Source organism: Chaetura pelagica, unplaced genomic scaffold, assembly GCF_000747805.2.
Source record: "Chaetura pelagica isolate M959 unplaced genomic scaffold, ChaPel_1.0 scaffold429, whole genome shotgun sequence".
NCBI lineage: Eukaryota > Metazoa > Chordata > Aves > Apodiformes > Apodidae > Chaetura > Chaetura pelagica.
In genome coordinates, this window is record NW_009954542.1 from 593,332 (window position 1) to 612,017 (window position 18,686).

The window sequence follows — 18,686 nt, forward strand, 5'->3', positions numbered from 1 at the left end:
GGGAAAGAGAACCCCAAAAAAGGAGAAGAACCCCACTGGCACACAGTTATGAGAAGATGCTATAAAAGAAAAGAATCAATGTGTAAACCTGAAACATGCTTATTTTCCACAGAAAAGGCATTTCTGTTGAATAGAAAATAAACTGTCGGGTAGAGAAAAGCTGCTCATTGTAATACTGTATAGACCCCAGGCTGTAAGTGATGTATTATAAGGTTGTATATAACCACCTGACCTAGCATTTGCTTTAGCATAGAGAAAAGATCAAAACATAATTTTCCAGACTTCAGGAGCTGGTTATTACACTGCACTGCCATGGTGGAATTTTCTTTTCTTCCTGCAGCCTTATGGAAGCTGGTGATAGTCATTTGAGCCTTGCACAGGGGGGTGGTGAAGGGAACTCCCAGCTCTCAGTCTGCTGGCTGCATATGGGAGGCAGACCTCAGTATTCCCTGCTTGGAAAGTTTGATTCCAGAAAAGATAGAGGTAATTCTCCCTCTCTACTCTGCTCTCATGAGGGAACTGTAAGACTGACCTGCTGTGTCAGCCAGCCCACTACAGGGTGGGATGTTGTATATACATCTATCCCAACATACTGTTCTGGATTGATCAGGCCAGCATTAGAGAAAGGTTGTTCACTCCCTGTGGGATAAGACATGATGAGGTTGCTTTCTGACAAAGTAGCTACACTGCATAAATAAAATTGGACATCCAGTCAGCTTAATTCTCAATAATAACAGATGAGTGATACGGAAGCAGAGTAATTAAAACACATAGTAGAGTATGCAGTACTATGCAATAAACCCAAACACTACCAACAATAAACCCAAAGTTGGCACAAAGAATGACTGAAAACCTTTGAGTGTACCTCTAGAATTAAGGAGGGCACTGCAGACATTTATTTAAAAACTCTTGGAGTTCTAGACAACATGTGGAGATAAACGTTTTCTTTCCAGAGATGATGATGTGCCTACAAAGAACAGTGGTGAAAGAAGCACTTATCTGCTGATGTGTTAAGCAGGATAGATGGCTACATTTAGAGAAATACTGGACCATAAATTTATTTTTACCACACTTTTGCCAAGTACGAATCTTCTATCTTCTCTCTATAGACAATAAAAACGTTATTTCAGTAGGATTCCTCTTTTCCTATTTTACTGTTTATTTTGCTCCTTTAAAACTACCCTGTCCTAAATAGACTAAGCAGATATGCCAGGCAAACCAGTAATAAAAATGTTGAGGCCTGATTGCTTACATTGAACACTGCACTACATGGGCCCCAAGACACTGAAAGTTAAGGCAACAGTATCCAGAGCTAGGACAATCAAACTTCAGAATATCATAGGTCTGTCATAGCTTTAAAAACTAGCAGGGAGAGAAAGCTGCAGGCTGCTCTGCTTCAGGGAGACAGCATGCAGGAGCACTGGGGAGCTGGGGACTGTTTCATCAAGAGCAGATTCAATATGGATACACTGCAATGAAGAGCCAAAATTCATTACACATGAAGTTGAAACAATTTTCCATACAAAAGAAAAACATAGTTATAAATAGGAAGGAAGAAATATATTAGGCAGACAGTCTGAGTAAGAGCAACTCCCAGGTTTTCATTTGCATGCTATACACTATAAATAACATTCTGGTTAAAACACTTTTCTACCTGCTACTGCAAAAAGAGTTATTACATACACAGTCTTAATCTTTACAATGACTGTGTCTTCCTAGCTTTAGCCTTTACAGCAAGAGAAGCATACACAGGCACAGGGAGCTTTGAAAATAATCATGCTCTAGATAATGCAGCCTGCTAGTTATTAAGTGAGGTGAAGTCCTAGCAATAAGAAATGGAAAGACAAAAAATGGTATGGGTTGGAAGGAGCTGATGAGGTGGGACCTTTTAGAAGCCCTAATATTAAAATAAGTTCCACCTCAATTAAAAAACAGCTGGCTCTGCTTGACTCCCATAGGGTATGGTATTTTTTTATTAATAATAAGATAGCAAAAGGCGACCTCTGGTCTGTGGCAGTGGTCCCCTATCTGGAATTTCACTTCATACACAGGCTTCCATCTGCAAGTTCTTCCAAGATGTCTATTATGAAGATAACGTGCCAGTTTTCCAGGAGTTAAGTAAGCTTTTGTCTCAGAAGTATAACCACCTCTTTGAGATACCAGTAACCTTAGCATAGTCACTTGGTCTGTTATTTCAAGCTCCTAAGTGATAAAGATTGAATTCACCCAGAAATACAACTCATTACAATTCTATTGCATTTCTTACACTGTGCTTTCTTGACCTGCTGTAACTTGCTAGAGGTGCACTGCTAAAAGACTAGAGACAACAGTTCTAGGTTGTATGAAGGAAAATTGTGTCTGAAGAGCAGGAAAAAAATCTTCCCCACGTGTCATGCAGCACTGACCTGGGAGCACAAGGAGATCTGGGTCCCCAGATCTCCTTGTGATCTCCATCATGGGAAATTTCATAACTCATGATCAAATTCATGAGGCTCTCAAGCCAGCCCTGCCTTGAGCAGAGAATAGGTCTAGAGACCTCCAGAGGTCTCTATTCACTACCTATTCATGCCAGAATTCTTTGAACAACTTACTACAACATTTATAAAGGAATAATAAAACCTGTTTCTTTATGCAGGTTCTTAAAGTGCCCAGGGAGTGTCCTCCCTGTCTCTAGATCAACCCTAGTATTACCCCATAGGAAAAGAACACATGTAACTGCAAAACCTGCTAAAAAGTGGGTTTGAATTCCTTTTCATTTGAGGAAAGAGCATTATCAAGAAAAAACAGTGAACCATAGATAGGTTTTTATAGCACCTTGTAAATTATATTACAAGGATTGAGAGGAAGTGCTGTTGATAAGTGCATTCCTACAAGAAAGATTCACCAGAGAAACTTCAGTGGAAACCAATATTTAAATTAGGATGAGGAAAAGTTTGTCAAACTTCTAGAGCCCTGCACGCCCTAGAACTGCAACTTTCACTCTCTACTTGTCAATATATCACTTATACCTTCCGAGTCTAAGGGTGACTGAAGGAGGAGGTAGTGTGTTTTCAATACTTCTAGCCTAAGATATCTGTTAACAAATAATTTGTAATTTTCCTCACAAAAAAACACTGCACATCATTCTCTTCATCCGGCTTGAAAATAGGCATATATGAAAGGCAAAAACTGTATTCATATGGCTATATTTAGACATTCATATGCTTTTGCAAACAAAACCCTTTATTAACCAGGCTTTGCTTTAAGCAATATTATTTAATATGTGGATGTGCACTGAGAGACTGGATGTTATAAACATTTTACAAATCAACCCTCAGTTCACACTGTACCATCTGCATGATCTGCACTATATATTCCCTTAAAGTTTTTAACCTAAATTGTTTTGCTGTAGAATAGAAACGTGTGTTCTCATTTGGTGACAGCCTCCTCACTGACAACTGCATTTCTTAATTTGCAAAAAAACAAAAAAAAAATAGCTTTTTCTTATAGCCCAAATAGGTGCATAGAACCAGATCAGAGTATTTTTATAAATTAAAACACAGGGGTGAATAGAAATGTCAGCAAATATCATAATGGTCCCTTAGTTGTTTCTACATTTTTAAGAATTTGAAAGTATTCCAAGACTGACTGTGCAGTTACCAGTCCCTCAGCCTATCAGACCTTAGAAGGGACCTCAAAGAATCCCCAGTCTGTGCCAAGACTGGGCACCACAAATATGTGGTTCCTTGCTTTGGTGTGCAATCACTTGGAAACTGGCAACAACTGTAGGGTCAGAAGTAAGGAACTGAGACATCAGGAATTATTTCTAATAACAATTCTACTGTGTCATACCTAGTTGTCTAGCATAGGTACTTTGGTTAAAGAATTACTTTCAGTTTGCTTTCTTACTGTATAATGGTGAATCAAGAACAGTTTAAACTATTCACAATCTTGCAGGTTGTATTAAATACTAAACTAAAAGTCTGATGAGTTTGGGGATGTAAATATTATTTAAGCAACATACGTGAACAGAGTTAATGTATTTGAAAACATCAAGCAGAACAGGCTTTGAATATAAGGTAAAATAAATGCTTCTGCTTCTGTCCATCAAAGCCTGAATATAAACTTGTTAAGTTACACAGTGCTCCTATAACCAGAAAAAAAGAGTTGAGTATAATCTGATCAATCTAAGAAAAAAGGATCACAGTAAATTATCAAAATTGACAAAGCATGGCTGATGGCAAGGGAATAAGCAGCCAGCAGACTGAGCTTGAAATCCCCCCTGCAGTACAGAGGTGTAAAACACTAGTTCAGTTGCAGAAAGAAAAGGATGATAATTCTTCAGGTGTATATACTCTAAAACTCTAACATTACCCAGAAAATAAAAACCACATTTATTTTAGTGGCAACAGTCAAACTTGCATTCAAGCAAAGTAGGGAAGATAAAAGCAAGAAAAATAATCTCAGAACAGAGAATCAATCACACATGTCTGGTCCTTTTTTTCTTCCTCACGGAAGTTTAAACCACAAAATTTCTATGAAATCATATTAGCAGAGTGAAACATTATAATGTAGACAGCAAAATACAAACGAAGATGGAGTGTAAGCAGATGTACCTCTATTTTTAATTCAGCTGAACTGTCAAGTCTGGTAAAACTCAAAAAAAACCCCTCTAGCCAGTCACAGCATGACTTAACATTTGTAATATTTACAAACAACATGCCAGGTGTTGTAATCTTGTTTTTTGTTTGTTAATATCACAGTTCACTCATTCCTAGACAGATATATAAGAATACTTCAGAAGTTTTCACAAACATTTCCTTTTCTTTACTCATTATTTATAGTATACAGCTAAAATAGATTTGGTTTGGCTTTCTTGTAGAGGCACTGTGGAAATTCCTTAAATAACACAGTTGCTTTGTTTTATTTTAAGCCCAACTTTTCCTATATTTGTAACATGAAAATTCAAGATACACAAAAAAACCCACTGGAACACACGTGGGTGTGTTCAGATGCACAAAACATCTAAAACCAGGGGTAAAAAAAAATCGAAATTCAAACCTTCATGTACTTTCATACTGATAGTTGATGTGAACATGAGCTTCACCAGACTTTGTGACCATACTGTCCAATAAAAATTAATCAACGTAAACAGAAATTCCTCTGTTTTGAAAGACTGAATGATTTTTTTTAAAACAATCTGAAGTATTCCATTCTTCCAGGAATAAGCCCTATACAAAAGCAAACAAACATCATTGTTCATTGCATTTTGGTTACAGTAAACTATCATCAGATGCACAGAAGAGCAGTGAGAGCATTGTTTTTAATGCTCTGATCAAGATTTCATTTGCTAAAGTAACTGGAAGGAACTTAATTAGTCTGCATCAGCTAAGAACCAGGATTCTTAGTGCTTTTTTACAAGTATATATTACCTTATGAGGTCAATAGGCTGAAACTTGTAAAATGCTCCGTATCTTGCCCACTCCTGATACAGTAACTAAATTAAAAACAAAACCCAAACAGAAACAAAAAGAGAAAATTAACTCAAAACAAGCACTCCCATCTGTTTTCACAAACATCTTCTAAGAGTTAAAAATATCTGTACCAAAAAAAATAAAATACTTTCCCATACTTCAGTATAAACTTCCAAGTTCTATCTAACATTTTTCAGTTATGGAAGACTCTAACCAGGCCAGCAATGCATGGATGGTGTGTGCACATCTTTCCTCACATACCCACCACCTCCAAACCATTTTAATTCTTTAATAGAAAAAAAGGAACTCAGATTTTTTCAAAATCTGTAATAGATGGAACTCATCATCTTAGTTGCAGACTAACTTACAAACTGTCTAGTTCTATCTGCAAAATAGATTGTAAAGAAGTATGCAGCTTTTTTTTCCCCACTAAATAATAGATTATTGCACAATGGAGTTCTGTGAGTATGTAAGAGCTGGAGAGGATGTTAGTATCAATGTACATAGAGTTTTTTGCAATTAGCAGTAGTTGCATCTGTCAGGTGGTCCCTTTTGACACCCAGCAGGGCACTGCCCCATCTTAGGAGGTTCACAGTATGATTAAAGTAAATGTGGAGAAATTTCAAGTTATGTAGCTGGAGAGTCATCTTGACTTCTTATGAGGTTTTCCAATCACATTTTTCTACTGTTATGTAGGAGCTATTATGGCTCCTCCTGCTACAGGAAAAAGCCTAAATAAATATCACATAAGCAATTAAGACCTGGAAACCTGCATCTGACAAAGTCGTACTGTTCAGAATATGGAAACTGACTTACTTAAGTGAGGAGATCTAAAGTATTTTCTATCCATGTATAAGGGAACAATCCATACACTGCTGAAGCAATTGGGAATTCAGCAATGAGATTCAAGGAGTGGGGGATCTTGGCTTTTAGAGTATTGTTGTTATAGGTCAGAGCCTTGCGGAAAGCTTTGCATTTGTGGAAGGACAAAGAGACTAGGTTTTATTTTCTTTGGCAAGGAAATGAATGCTATTTAATTATTAGACCTTAAAGGTGTTTTGAATGAAGCTACAGAATGGATTTTGAAGAGGGAAAAAATAAAATAAATCTTTCTAAAATTGCCGTCAGTTCAGGACCAGCTTGCTATGGCATTATGTCAGATTACAGAACACTGGCTGTTCTGATTCCAAAGGTGAGTATGGCAGAAATATTTTCCATTCACATGTGTTGTCCACACCAAACCTGACTCAACATTGCAATTTTACAAGATTAAGATTGCACTGGAAGCTGGAATGTGCTTCCTTTCATGATAAAAAGAGTTTTGTAATATAATTTATTGCATTTTATCAGCTTCACTTAAAAGCAGCACTTTCTCTAAGTTTATAATACTTTCCAATCTGCTTCTAATATTCTAAGGATGTTTTTGTAATATATGACAACAGTGTATTTCCCAGGTAGGTAACAAAGCCCTTATGTATTTCTCAATGTCAAACATACTGATAGCAATGAAGGGTTACAACTTGCCAGTGGGCTAGAAGCTTAAAAAAGACCAAGTCAGTGTTTATACACATGGCAAATGATTAGCATGCTGCTGTGCAATGCATTCCTTAAAAATATTTTTAAGCAGAAATCACACTAAAACAGGGAAATTCCTTTACTCCAATCAGCTGTCTTAGGAAAAGTGTGAGTTTCATTGATTTTAGATTTCTAATTCTCATAGGATGTGACAAAAGTATTGTTTGGCAGGGCATTTTCTCCAAGGAAATTCCAAAGAGGGTTAATAAGGATTAACCTTTTATATTATGACCTGGTACATAAATCTTAATTACTTGTGCTGCCTTATTGGTATAAGTACCCAAGAAGGGGTCAGTTCATAATTTTTTTTGGCTCATACAACAAACAGTTGAAAGAGAAGATACAGATAAGTTAAAATGGGCAAAATAAAAAGGGGCAGAGAAAAAAACCAAACTGAAAATGCCCCCTTTTAAACCTGATCAGGGCTTTTCAGGAAATTAAACACTGAAACTATTAGACTCAGATAGAAAACAGATGACGTTATGCATAGCAATAGTGCAGCAGATTCAATGGCCAGGCAGCAGGGACATATGTGAATAATCAATGAAGTATTTCTGAGAAGAACCTTTTATGTTTTTAATACTTAACACTTCATAACTGAGCCTAATAGGCAGAATAAAAAGAAGGCAGGACAAAATACAACTAGTAGGGTGAATATTTTCCAGACACCAGCCCTTTTAGGCCCTCTTCCCCCCTTTTCTACAGTACCCAGTTTTCCTCCATTGACTAATGTTCATTTACCTTCTCTAAATATTTTGCTAACCTTGTAAGCCAGTAAACTATGTAGTTGGCTTTCAGAGTCCATTCCTATATCACTATTATCACTCTTTCAAAGAAAATTCTGCAAGTGTAGAGTAGACAATCTCTCCATGAGCAATATATCAAAGTAACAGACATAAATATACAAGCTTCTTTTTAGTTTGTTTTTCAACTTTGCCTCTTCTGCTCATCAAGTTTTGTACCAAATGAAATTGTGTAAGGCCCATGAAGACATCTAGTGGCTGAATGTTAACACTACTCACCAAAAAACTACAAAGAATTAAGTTTTCAAATTTTTATTAAGCTGTCATAAGAGAAATCAAATTCATTTATATGACCTACGAACTCAGATTTCAAGTACTCAAACATCATTTGTGGTGATTATACTCTTAAGAACTACACTGTTTTTAGCCAAAATAGTGGTGTTTTTTCACCCCTTCTTCAAGCAAGTAATGGCAGATACTAACATATAATATCGCATAGCTAAAAACATTGATGAAGTTATTTACAAGTCACTAATTTCATTTCTAATACAGTAAATATTTTAAGCATCCAAACATCCTCTTTTTCTTCATTCTTTCCGCCCCTCCTTTCTCTCCCATCAATTTTCCCTCTTTATTTCCTGTCCTGTGTTTTGTACATCAAGGACAAAACAAGACCTAACATTAAAGAACAAAAGGGAATGGATGTTAATGGATTACAGTATTTAAATGGTTTTGCTCATTTCTAATAGTAAGCATACACATGAAAAAGTCTGAAATAACATAGTCTTTGAATATGCATCCATTTCTCTTTTGCAGATGGTGGATGATATATTTTCAAAAGTTATTTTATAGCTAAAAACTTTCAATTTAAAAAATAATTGGGAGCAGATTTTGATTGCATCAATCAAATGAAAAATGTTCTATTCTAGCAACCATTGTTCTATGGTATCATAGTATCATCTGGTTATGGAAAGAAAATAATTCTGTATGTTATTTAACTTTTGCTTCCAGAAAGGTTGAAGAATCTTGTCTCTGCATGTGGAGAAAAAATGAAGCATTCCAACATCTAAATATTAAATTAAATTCATGGAAGACTTAATAAAAATTCTTGTGAAAAAAAAAAAGTATATGCAGAAACAGAGGAAAACAGTCATGCAAAAAATAGATGCATTTATAAAAGCATTTACTTCACTGAATAGTGGCTAATGCTTTTTGATAGCATTTAGGACATTAATTCCCATTTATCACATTAAATCTAATAAGACATTAATTTTTCTACGTGTTTTACCTTTCTTTCATTCATGTCATCATTTTGGCCTTCATATTCACCCTAGAGAAAGAAAATAATTTCATAGCTGATGTAAAACCAGACAAAATTCAATAAGAAATTTCTCAATTGCTCCTAAATTGTTGATTTTACTTTTAGGTTTCACAACTTGAAATACACTTAAGTAAGAGTTTTCAGACTAGAATCACATACCTAAAATACATTTTAATTGCCACAAGCAAAAAACTATTGAGTGGTGCTATCAGAGAGCTAGATTTTTAAGAGTATATACATACATCATGAAGAGGGTATGCTGCATCATAAACATTGTTTGCTATTAATGTGCCAATACCTAAAATAAAAAAAAAAAAAAAGATTGTTAACAGCTAGACCACCCTTAAACAGAAAAGATTAATACAGATTGAAGTTAATGACATTACAAAAGCGACCGAGATGTATGACTGAAAATATTCAGAACCTTGTCAAGATGAGTATCTACCAAGCTAGAAGCACCTGGCAATGGAAAACCTGTTGCCACAGAAATGTTCATTTCCATATAGTGCTTTTTCTTCAGTGAACTACCCCAGTAGCAAAGAGGCATGTGAGTGAGGAGGAAAGCATGTGGGAAGTCCTTCTCAAAGCTTGGCAATGATTAAAACCATGATGCCCCACTGACACACCCAAACAAAAAAAACCTACTTTCACAGAAGACTGTGATTGAACCAACACTTACTCACTATTGTCTCATACTAGACCAGGTCTTATTTTCACGGAACCACGTTCTTGGTTTCCTACCCTTCCTCTTATCAATACACAGGCCCCATTGAGTTTGGAACAACACCTCTTTATTTGCAGGAGTTCAATCTGTTTGTGCTCAGCAAATTCATGGTTATCCTGCTAAGTCCGACACAGCAGAACAATAACTACTGAGTCCTAGAGACTGTAAACAGGAAGGCTGGTGAAAAGTACAGGAAGATACAGGGACATGGCACTATCACAGTGACCACAGACTCCAAGGGCTTTAACAACTGAACCCCCAGTGAATGACTACTGAGCTATAGTCATACACAACAGCACTACTGCCTCTCAAGACATAGAGTTCTCATAGCCATTCTGTCCTCAGTTTCTGCAGGTGAAAACGATTGTTCCATAAGATGACAATTAAAATTAAGATCAGTAGTCTATTCCAGACTGCTTGGCTTTCAAAATCCAGTGAGAAGTAACTATGTAGCTTGTCTTCAGGGGTGAAAAACAAAATACCCAAATAACACAACTACCATTCTGAAATTTTTGGGAAAAACCCTCTGGTCTGAGATACTAGACAGGTATTACCAATATATTTCTTCCTTGGTACAAAGAAAAATACCCTCAACACCACATGCATGAATTGAATCAGAATTACTCTTTCCAAGTACACTACCCCAGGACATTGTGATCAAGCTTACAGAGGACTTTCAGAAAACATGTCAGATAAGCACTATGGCTTCTTCACCACCAGGTGGATATATCACGACATCACGACTGATTAAAGAAAATAGCAGAAAAAAGAAAATAAGTACATTTGTACATGTTCTGAACCTCAAGAAAACAAAAGCTCAAAACATTTCAGGGTTATCATGAAGTATCACATTATCTTCAAAACGGTCCTAGTTAAGAGATATATGTCACTATGCCATTCCTGGCCATAACTTTTAAAGCTCCAGTGACAAAAATAACCTGGAAATATGCATGATTCTATTGAAATGGCAAGAAAAACCTGCTTCTGAAAGAAATAATACAACCTATTGTAGGTGACAATTGAATTTTCAAGAACAGATTGTGCAATAATCAGATCCAATTTTATAACAACTCATGAAATGCACATTTTGAGCCAGATCCTGCACCTGTAGAAATGAAAAGCAAGCTCCCAGTGCCATGTTCCATCCCAACCATGAACCAGAAAGTTTGTTTCAATCCTGATTTTGTTGTGGAAATGTGATAGCCTGCTTTTGTGTTCTGCTAGAAAAATGAATGTTCTGTGAGATAACCAAACAATTCCTTTCAAAACAACACATGTCATGATCTTCCCTACTTCTTACCCATGCTGTTTCTGGCTTTTGTAGGTGTGCGCTTCAAAATTTCATGTACCTGTGGAAAAGAACAGCAATATAACACACAAATCATCTTTCAGCACTATTTTCATCATGGAGTTAGCAATTAAAAGAAAACAAAGTGTTTTCTGTAGAGTTTATTAACACATATATTTAGATCATATGTTTCACTCATACATAAGTGCATGAATTGAGGCTACTAGTTAACAACATTGCTACGGCAACTCTTATTACCATGTTTCTACCCTAACATTTGTAGGCTGAGTTCTGCTGCTTCACATCCTTATAAAACTGTAAGAAGTATAAGAACTTCAGGTACAATGAGAATTTTACACTAAAGAAAATAACAACAAGATATGGCTTTCTAAAAAACATTTTGCTTTCACTTCAAGTATTACACTGAGATTTTTTTGTTTCTTTGTCTGAGTGGGGCTTTTTATTTGTTGTTTTGTTCTTGCTGGGTTGTTTTTTTCCCTGGGTGGATGGTTGATTTTGGTGATCCTAGAGGCCTTTTCCAGCTGTGATGATTCTGTGAAGATGCATTTAAAGTGATCAGTAAGTTCTCTATATCTATGAAGCCCAAGTCTGTATGGATGAACATAGCATGTTAGGAAAGAGTTGATATCTTGCTTCATTAGTTGCTGGAGACCTAGCAGGTTCTCAGTAATGTTATGCAAGGGTTCTCATCAAAGCCTGCTTGAGCTAGGAAGCAGAGGAGGTCCTTTTGAGGAATAAAATCTGGTTGAAGATTAGGAAGCAGGGCTGAATAACAGCTTTGAACAACAGAGAGGAGACAGTAGCTGTGTTTCCATACTATGCTGGTTTTTGCTGGGATGGAGTTAATTTCTTCCATAGTAACTGCTATGGGACTGTGTTTTGTGGGGTTTGTGCTGACAATACAGGGATGTTTTCAAAGTTAAGGCCATTTCTGCTTCTCACTTCACCCCACCAGTGAGTTAGCTGGGAGTGCACAAGAAGCTGAGAGGGGACACAGTCAGGACAGGAGACCCCCACTCACTACAGGGATATTCCATGTCATTTGATGTCATGCTCAGCATATAAATGGAGGGAATAGGAAGGAAGTGGTGGTGTTGGTCTTCCCAAGTAACTGCTATGTGTGCTAGAGCCCCGCTTTCCTGGAGATGGCTGAACACATCTGCCCGATTCAAGCAGTGAAGGAATTCCTGGTTTTGCTTTGCTTGTGGCTTTTGCTTTATCTATTAAACAGCCCTTATCTCAGCCTGACAGTTTTCTCCCTTTTGCTCTTCCAGTTCTCTCCCCCATCCCACTGGGGTGAAGTGAGCAAGTGACTGCAGGGGGCTTAGTTACTGGCTGGTTTTAAACCGTGAGAACTACACAGCATCTTCTGCTCCTGGACAACTGGGCAGCTTCCTACGTGTTTATGACTGCTCAGTGTTTGGAAGCAACAGAAGAACATATAAACTGATGAAACTGGCAAAGTAGTCAAAACCACTGACTATTAAAGCAAACCACAGTTGGCACAAGAAGTCAATGACATGTTTCTTTTGTTTACTTACTATTCGGCTGCGGGTGGCGTTGTCAAAAAACGTGTCTTTGTCTTTAATGTTATACCTAAAATATTGAGAGAAAAAACCCAAATCAGTTATGTTTTCAGACATGGCAGTAATAAGCAAAATAACATAAAAGATGTCAGTTTAGAATTAATTTCAAAGACACAGCCGTTAAGAAAAACAGATGTATAAAGGAAATATAGATTCAGTAGCACAGCTTCCCAGTCATTCAGAATTCTGGCTGGGCTGCAGTGATGGTGGGCACAAAATTGCCAAAATATTAAGAAATGCAAAATGCCTTTTGGGTAAGGAGAGCTTGTATGTTGTCTACACAAGATGACCTTTCAATCTTTCCTTATAACATGCCCTCGACACTAGAACATGTTGAGGTTATGTAATTAGGTTTCAACTAGTCTAATGCAGATTTTCATTACTCTCTTCCAGGCAACTAACCAGTCAGCATTTCACTTGCTTTCAAATCACTACTCCAGTGGAACTCTGCATCCCATTAAACCTTAAAATTATAATATGTGAAATTAGCCTTTCCACTTTCTTCCTCAATTTTACTTCTTTTCACTATCAATTAAAATTGGCAGGCAGGACAATAAATTATAGGGTGGGCCATTATATTCATTATTGAATTTTATTTATCTGACATAAATACAAGGAGACACCCATGAGGGAAAAAGGAGTGGTTAATGTCAAACTGGACCCAGAAGTATTATTCTGAGTGAAAGGGCAGGAGTCAAGAATCCCTTAAATGCATATTATTTGCCAAGTTTTAGTTACTACAATAAATCTAACAAGAGGAAAAGTTTTATAGGATTTCTACTAGCTCTTTCTTTTTTCAAAATGGGCAAACTAAATAATGCAGAATTTGGTGCTAGGATTTTTACAGTTCAAGCTAAAAACATAGATATTTTATTTGTTGCACTCCTTCTGGTGCTTTATCTAGCAGAAGGAAGTAAAACACTGGCAAAAAGTCTCTGTAACTTATATTTCTGTTACTCCACTGAAACTGAGCTCAGTGACAATACATGTTCATTTACCTCAGATCTATTTACTTGGCCTTCAATAAATATATGCAGACATGCTTTTATCACTTGGAAATATTATTCAGGAATAATCTGACATCTTGGCTGTTTCCTCAGGATTTCCAGAAATACTCAATGAATTTCTAAATTTTCATTGAAATACTGATAGAAAAAATGACAACACTAAAATGAAAAGTTACAGTTTTTGTCATCATTCATCACAATTTCAAGTACTCACAAATATACTTTCTCTCTGGAAAATGGGTAAGACAGGCATTTCATGTTGGCATTTTCTGGTTGTGGCACCTCAGGTTGCAGAGGTTCTGTCAGTTTGCACCATATTTCATTTAATGTTTTGAGTATTCCCCCTTCTTCTGTTATTTCATACATCTGAGTAAGTAAAATATTGTACATTAGCATGTCACTTCCAAAAATCCACTTCAATATAAAAGAAATAAAAAGAAATATACAGAATTAGCTATACAGGTGTGTTTAAATCTGTAATTAGAAGAAGATATATTGCCATGCAACAGCTGGCACCTGAACCCATAAGGGTTTGAGTTTCAAAAAAAAGAAGTTCTTGTCCTTCACAGGCTATTTGCAGAAGAAAACTCAGTGCAGAATGGTTAATACAAGGAACATCTTTCCTAACTAAACTAGGAGCTGCAGGGAGGTGACAGAAAGGTAGAGTAATTATTTTGACTTTGTATCTGGGAATAGATGGACCAGACAAAGCAGGAAGGGCCTTTACCTGCTGTCAGTTATACTGCCCCAGCAGAATAAATTATTCCTGGGCAACAATTGCTAGGATGGTCTGACACTACATGTACACATGCCATTAGAAGAGAGGATGCCTGTTCAAGGCCATTCGGCAAGTTTCAGTTCAAGAACCTAGGTTTTGCTGATTCAGCTTGCTGTGAAGTGCTAGGAAACAGCCAGTGCTATTTCCAGAACTATCAGTGGATTTTTTTCCTTAAATACAGACAACCTTACCAAACACGAGCTTATGTCCTCCTCATAGGACATTCTTTCCATCTATTTCACCAGCCTTGTTGCCCTCCTCTGGATGCATTCCAGTACCTGAACATTGTTCTGAAATGGTAGCATCCAGAACTGTTTGCAGTACTCAAGGTGAGGCTGCCCCAACAGTAAATACAGCAGACTCACAAACTCTCTTTTCTGGCTTGTTATGCATGTTTGATGCACCCCAGGATGTGTTTTTCCCTCTGGGCTGCCAGGGCACTTCTGACTTGTACTGAGACTGCTGCAAACCAGTACACTCTGCAAGGCACACCCTCCAGCCAGTCCTCTCCCAGTGCTGGGACTTGTGACTCTGTCCCAGTTGCAGAATCCATAATTTGTTCTGGTTGAATTTCATGCTATTGATCTAGGCTTTTGGCTCCAATCTGTCTAGACACATCTGCAAGGCCTCTTGTTCTATAACAAAGTCAACAGTCCCAGTCCCAGTTTAGCATCATCAGCAAACTGGCTAATGGTGAATTCAGCTTCTGCAGCCAGATCAGATAAACATACTGAAAGGAAGTGGCCATAGGATTGAACCCTGAGGAGCACTGCTGGTGACAGGTCACCAACCAGATGTAGCCCCATGCACTTTTCCACCAGTTCTTCACCCAGCACACCTTGTTCATTTCACAGGTGGACAACTTGTCCAGAAAAATACTGTGAGCAACACAGTAAAAAATTTTACTAAAATGCAGAAAAAATTACATTTGCCACATTCCCATCACCCACTAGGCAGATATAACCATATTGGGGAAGGATGTAAAATTAGTTATAGGACTCTCCTATAACTATAGGACTGTATTTCCTATAAAAGGATTTTCCCTCCATGAAACATATTGACTGTGCTTGAGGTTGCATTGTCCTTTAAATGCCTTTCAAAGGCACCTGATACTATCTTCTCTGCAGTTTTTCCAGGTACAGAGGTTAAACAAACAGGGCAGTGGTTTCCTGGGCCTTCCCTCTCACCCTTCTCCTAATACTGTCTGGCTTCCACTCACCACAGACCTCCCCAGACTCTGAAGACCTTTGGCAGATGATTGAAAGGGATCTCACTGTAACATCCACTAACTCCTTCAGTAGAGCTTAATCCCACCAGGCCCCATGGTCTTATGAACATTCAGCTAATACAGACAGTCCATTAGAAATTCATTGTCCACAAATGGAAAGTCACTCTTCCTGAAGTTGTTGTCCTCCAACTCAAGAGGATCAGGCAGCTCAAGGTCAACGATTAATTCTATTAATAAAATAGAATGGTTTGGGTTGGAAGGGACCTTAAAGATCATTTAGTTCCAAACCTACTGCCACAGGCAGGGACACCTCCCACTAGAACAGGTTGCTCAGAGCCAAATCCAACCTGACCTTCAATAGTTCCAGAGAAGGGGTATCCACAACTTCTCTGAGCAACCTGGTCCAGTGTCTCACCACCCTTACAGTGAAGAATTTCTTCCTAATATCTAATCTAAATCTATCTTCTTCCATCTTACACAATTAACCCTTGTCCTATCACTACATGTCCTTGCAAAAACTCCTCCAGCTTTCCTGCAGGCTCTCTTCAGATACTGGAAGGTCTCCCCAAACCCTTCTCTTCGCCAGGCTGAACAACTCCAACTCTCTCTTCCAGCCCTCTGATCATCTTTGTGGCACTCCTCTGGACTCTCTCTAAGAGCTTCCTGTCCTTCTTTTGTTGGGGGTCCCAGAACTGGACATGGTTCTCCAGGTGGGATCTCACAAGAGTGGAGCAGAGGGGGAGAATTACTTCCCTCAATCTGCTGATCACCCTTTTGTGTTGCAGCCCAAGATACAATGCAAGCTTGAGGCAAAAAATCCACCCTTTTCTTCACCACTATTTGTCAGGTGACCATCTCCAACAAGTATTGGTCCAAGATTTTCCTTAGATCTCCTCTTCCTCTTAACATACTTTTAAAAGCCTGGATACATTCAAGGTCAGGTTTGATGGGGCTCTGAGCAATCTGTTCTAGTGTGAGATGTCCCTGTTTATTGCAGGGAGGTGACCTTTAGATGTCCCTTCCAACCCAATACACTCCATGATTCTATGAACTGTATTATCATATCCAGAAGTATGTTGGTTAATATTCCTCAAAAAGTACCTTTTCCCAGCACAACATTTGTCCAGAAAAATTATTTAAGACAGAACATTTGAAAAAAATTAATAATTTTGCAACTAATTCATAATGTTTAGAGGTGGATAAATACTTTCCACTGAAAATGGTTTGTTTATGGTTTCATTGGATGTTTGAATAAGTAAAAATAGCATCACAGAAAATACCTAATGTGACTTGAAAACAAACTTTTGTCTGAACAAAACCAGGAATTTTTTTTAGTGGTTACTGACTGAATTTTTCTGTTTCTATTGCCAAATCCCCACCATACAAGATTTCAGTTTTTCAAAGTGAATTTTTGTTTTCTTCACAGGAAATTCCTCTTCCAACTGTCTTTAATTGCAAAAAAACCCCAAAACTTAAGACATGAGGAGAGTTTTCCTGTCATTCTTGGTTTCTGGTAGTGCACTGGTAGAGCTTCTGTTGAGATAATAGAGAAATAATGTCATCAACAAGAGTTGTCAGCAACCTTCCCATTAAAAACGCCATATTACTTTTAAGTTATACAAAACAACTTATTACCCTAGGGTGAATTTTCAGGAAATTTGAGATCTGGTTTCCTTGTTGGTAAATATATCACTCTCACCTTCTTCTGCACACCAAAAAAAAACGTTACAGCTACAAACCTGAAGACTGTTTTCATAACTCCCTAATCAGTCACTGCATGTCCAGTTGCTCCTTGAATATGTGTCATACTATTCAGTAGATGTTGGTTATATGGCAATTTTTCAACACAAAATGTGCACAGACCCAGTTGGTTCAGTGTGTGGTGTGGTTGACACTCTAGAGGGAAGGGAGGCCATCCAGAGGGACCTTGACAGGCTGGAGAGGTGGCCAGTGCCAACCTCATGAAGTTCAACAAAGTACAGGGTCCTGCACTTGGGCTGGGGTAATCCCAGGCACAAATACAGGCTGGGGGGGGAAGAGATGGAGAGAAGCTCTGAGAAGGACTTGGGGATGGTAGTAGATTAGAAGCTCAACATGAGCCACCAGTGTGAGCTGGAGCCCAGAGAGCCAAACACATCCTGGTATGCATCAAAAGAAGTGTGGCCAGCAGGGCCAGGGAGGTGATTCTGTCCCTCTGCTCTGCTCTGGTCAGACCACACCTGGAACACTGGGTAAAGCTCTGGTGCCCTCAGCACAGGAAAGACATGGAGCTGTTGGAGAGGCTCCAGAGGAGGGCCACAAAGATGATCAGAGGGTTGGAGCACCTCTGCTATGAAGACAGGATGAGAGAGTTGGGGCTGTTCAGCCTGGAGAAGAGAAGGCTCTGGGGAGACCCACAGCAGCCTCCCAGTACCTGAAGGGGCTACAGGAAAGCTGGGGAGGGGCTTTTCACCAGAGAGGGCAGTGATAGGACAAGGGTTTTAAACTGAAAGAGGGTAATTTAGGTTAGACATCAGGAAGAAATTCTTCACCATGAGGGTAGTAATGAGGAATAGGTAGCCCAGGGAGGTTGTTGATGTCCCCTCCCTGGCGGTATTTAAGGCCAGGTTGGATGAGGCTTGTGCAGCCTGGTCTAGTGTGAGATGTCCCTGCTCATAGCAGGGAGGTTGGAACCTCATGATCTTTAAGGTCCCTTCCAACCTCAACCATATGATCAAAATACGTTTCTTTAAAGAGAAGGATGCCCTAAATTACATATAATACATAGCAGTGAAACAAAGTAATTTGTCTGTATTTTAGATGTCTTTACCCCAGATGTTTCTGTACCTTTAGGGCTTTATGATTTACTGTAGGTTTTTTCTCCTGATCAGAGAAGAGAAGGGGATACGGAACTGCTCATGAGTGGGCAGCCACAGGAGACTATCCACTACCAGAGACCGTGACTCAGAATAGAATGATTACA

General features: G+C 38.2%; 1 protein-coding gene across 1 annotated transcript in view; it reads right to left on the reverse strand.

Annotated features, from left to right (window-relative positions):
• Positions 1-18,686, reverse strand: part of ANO2 (anoctamin 2, calcium activated chloride channel) — a 156,483-nt gene that overhangs the window by 108,041 nt on the left and 29,756 nt on the right. The window contains exons 3-8 of the mRNA XM_010004927.1: positions 13,933-14,084; positions 12,667-12,721; positions 11,117-11,165; positions 9,335-9,390; positions 9,060-9,101; positions 5,412-5,476 (exon numbers count right to left, since the gene is read on the reverse strand). Of these exons, the coding sequence (XP_010003229.1) occupies positions 5,412-5,476; positions 9,060-9,101; positions 9,335-9,390; positions 11,117-11,165; positions 12,667-12,721; positions 13,933-14,084 (419 nt within the window). The remainder of the gene's footprint in view (positions 1-5,411; positions 5,477-9,059; positions 9,102-9,334; positions 9,391-11,116; positions 11,166-12,666; positions 12,722-13,932; positions 14,085-18,686) is intronic.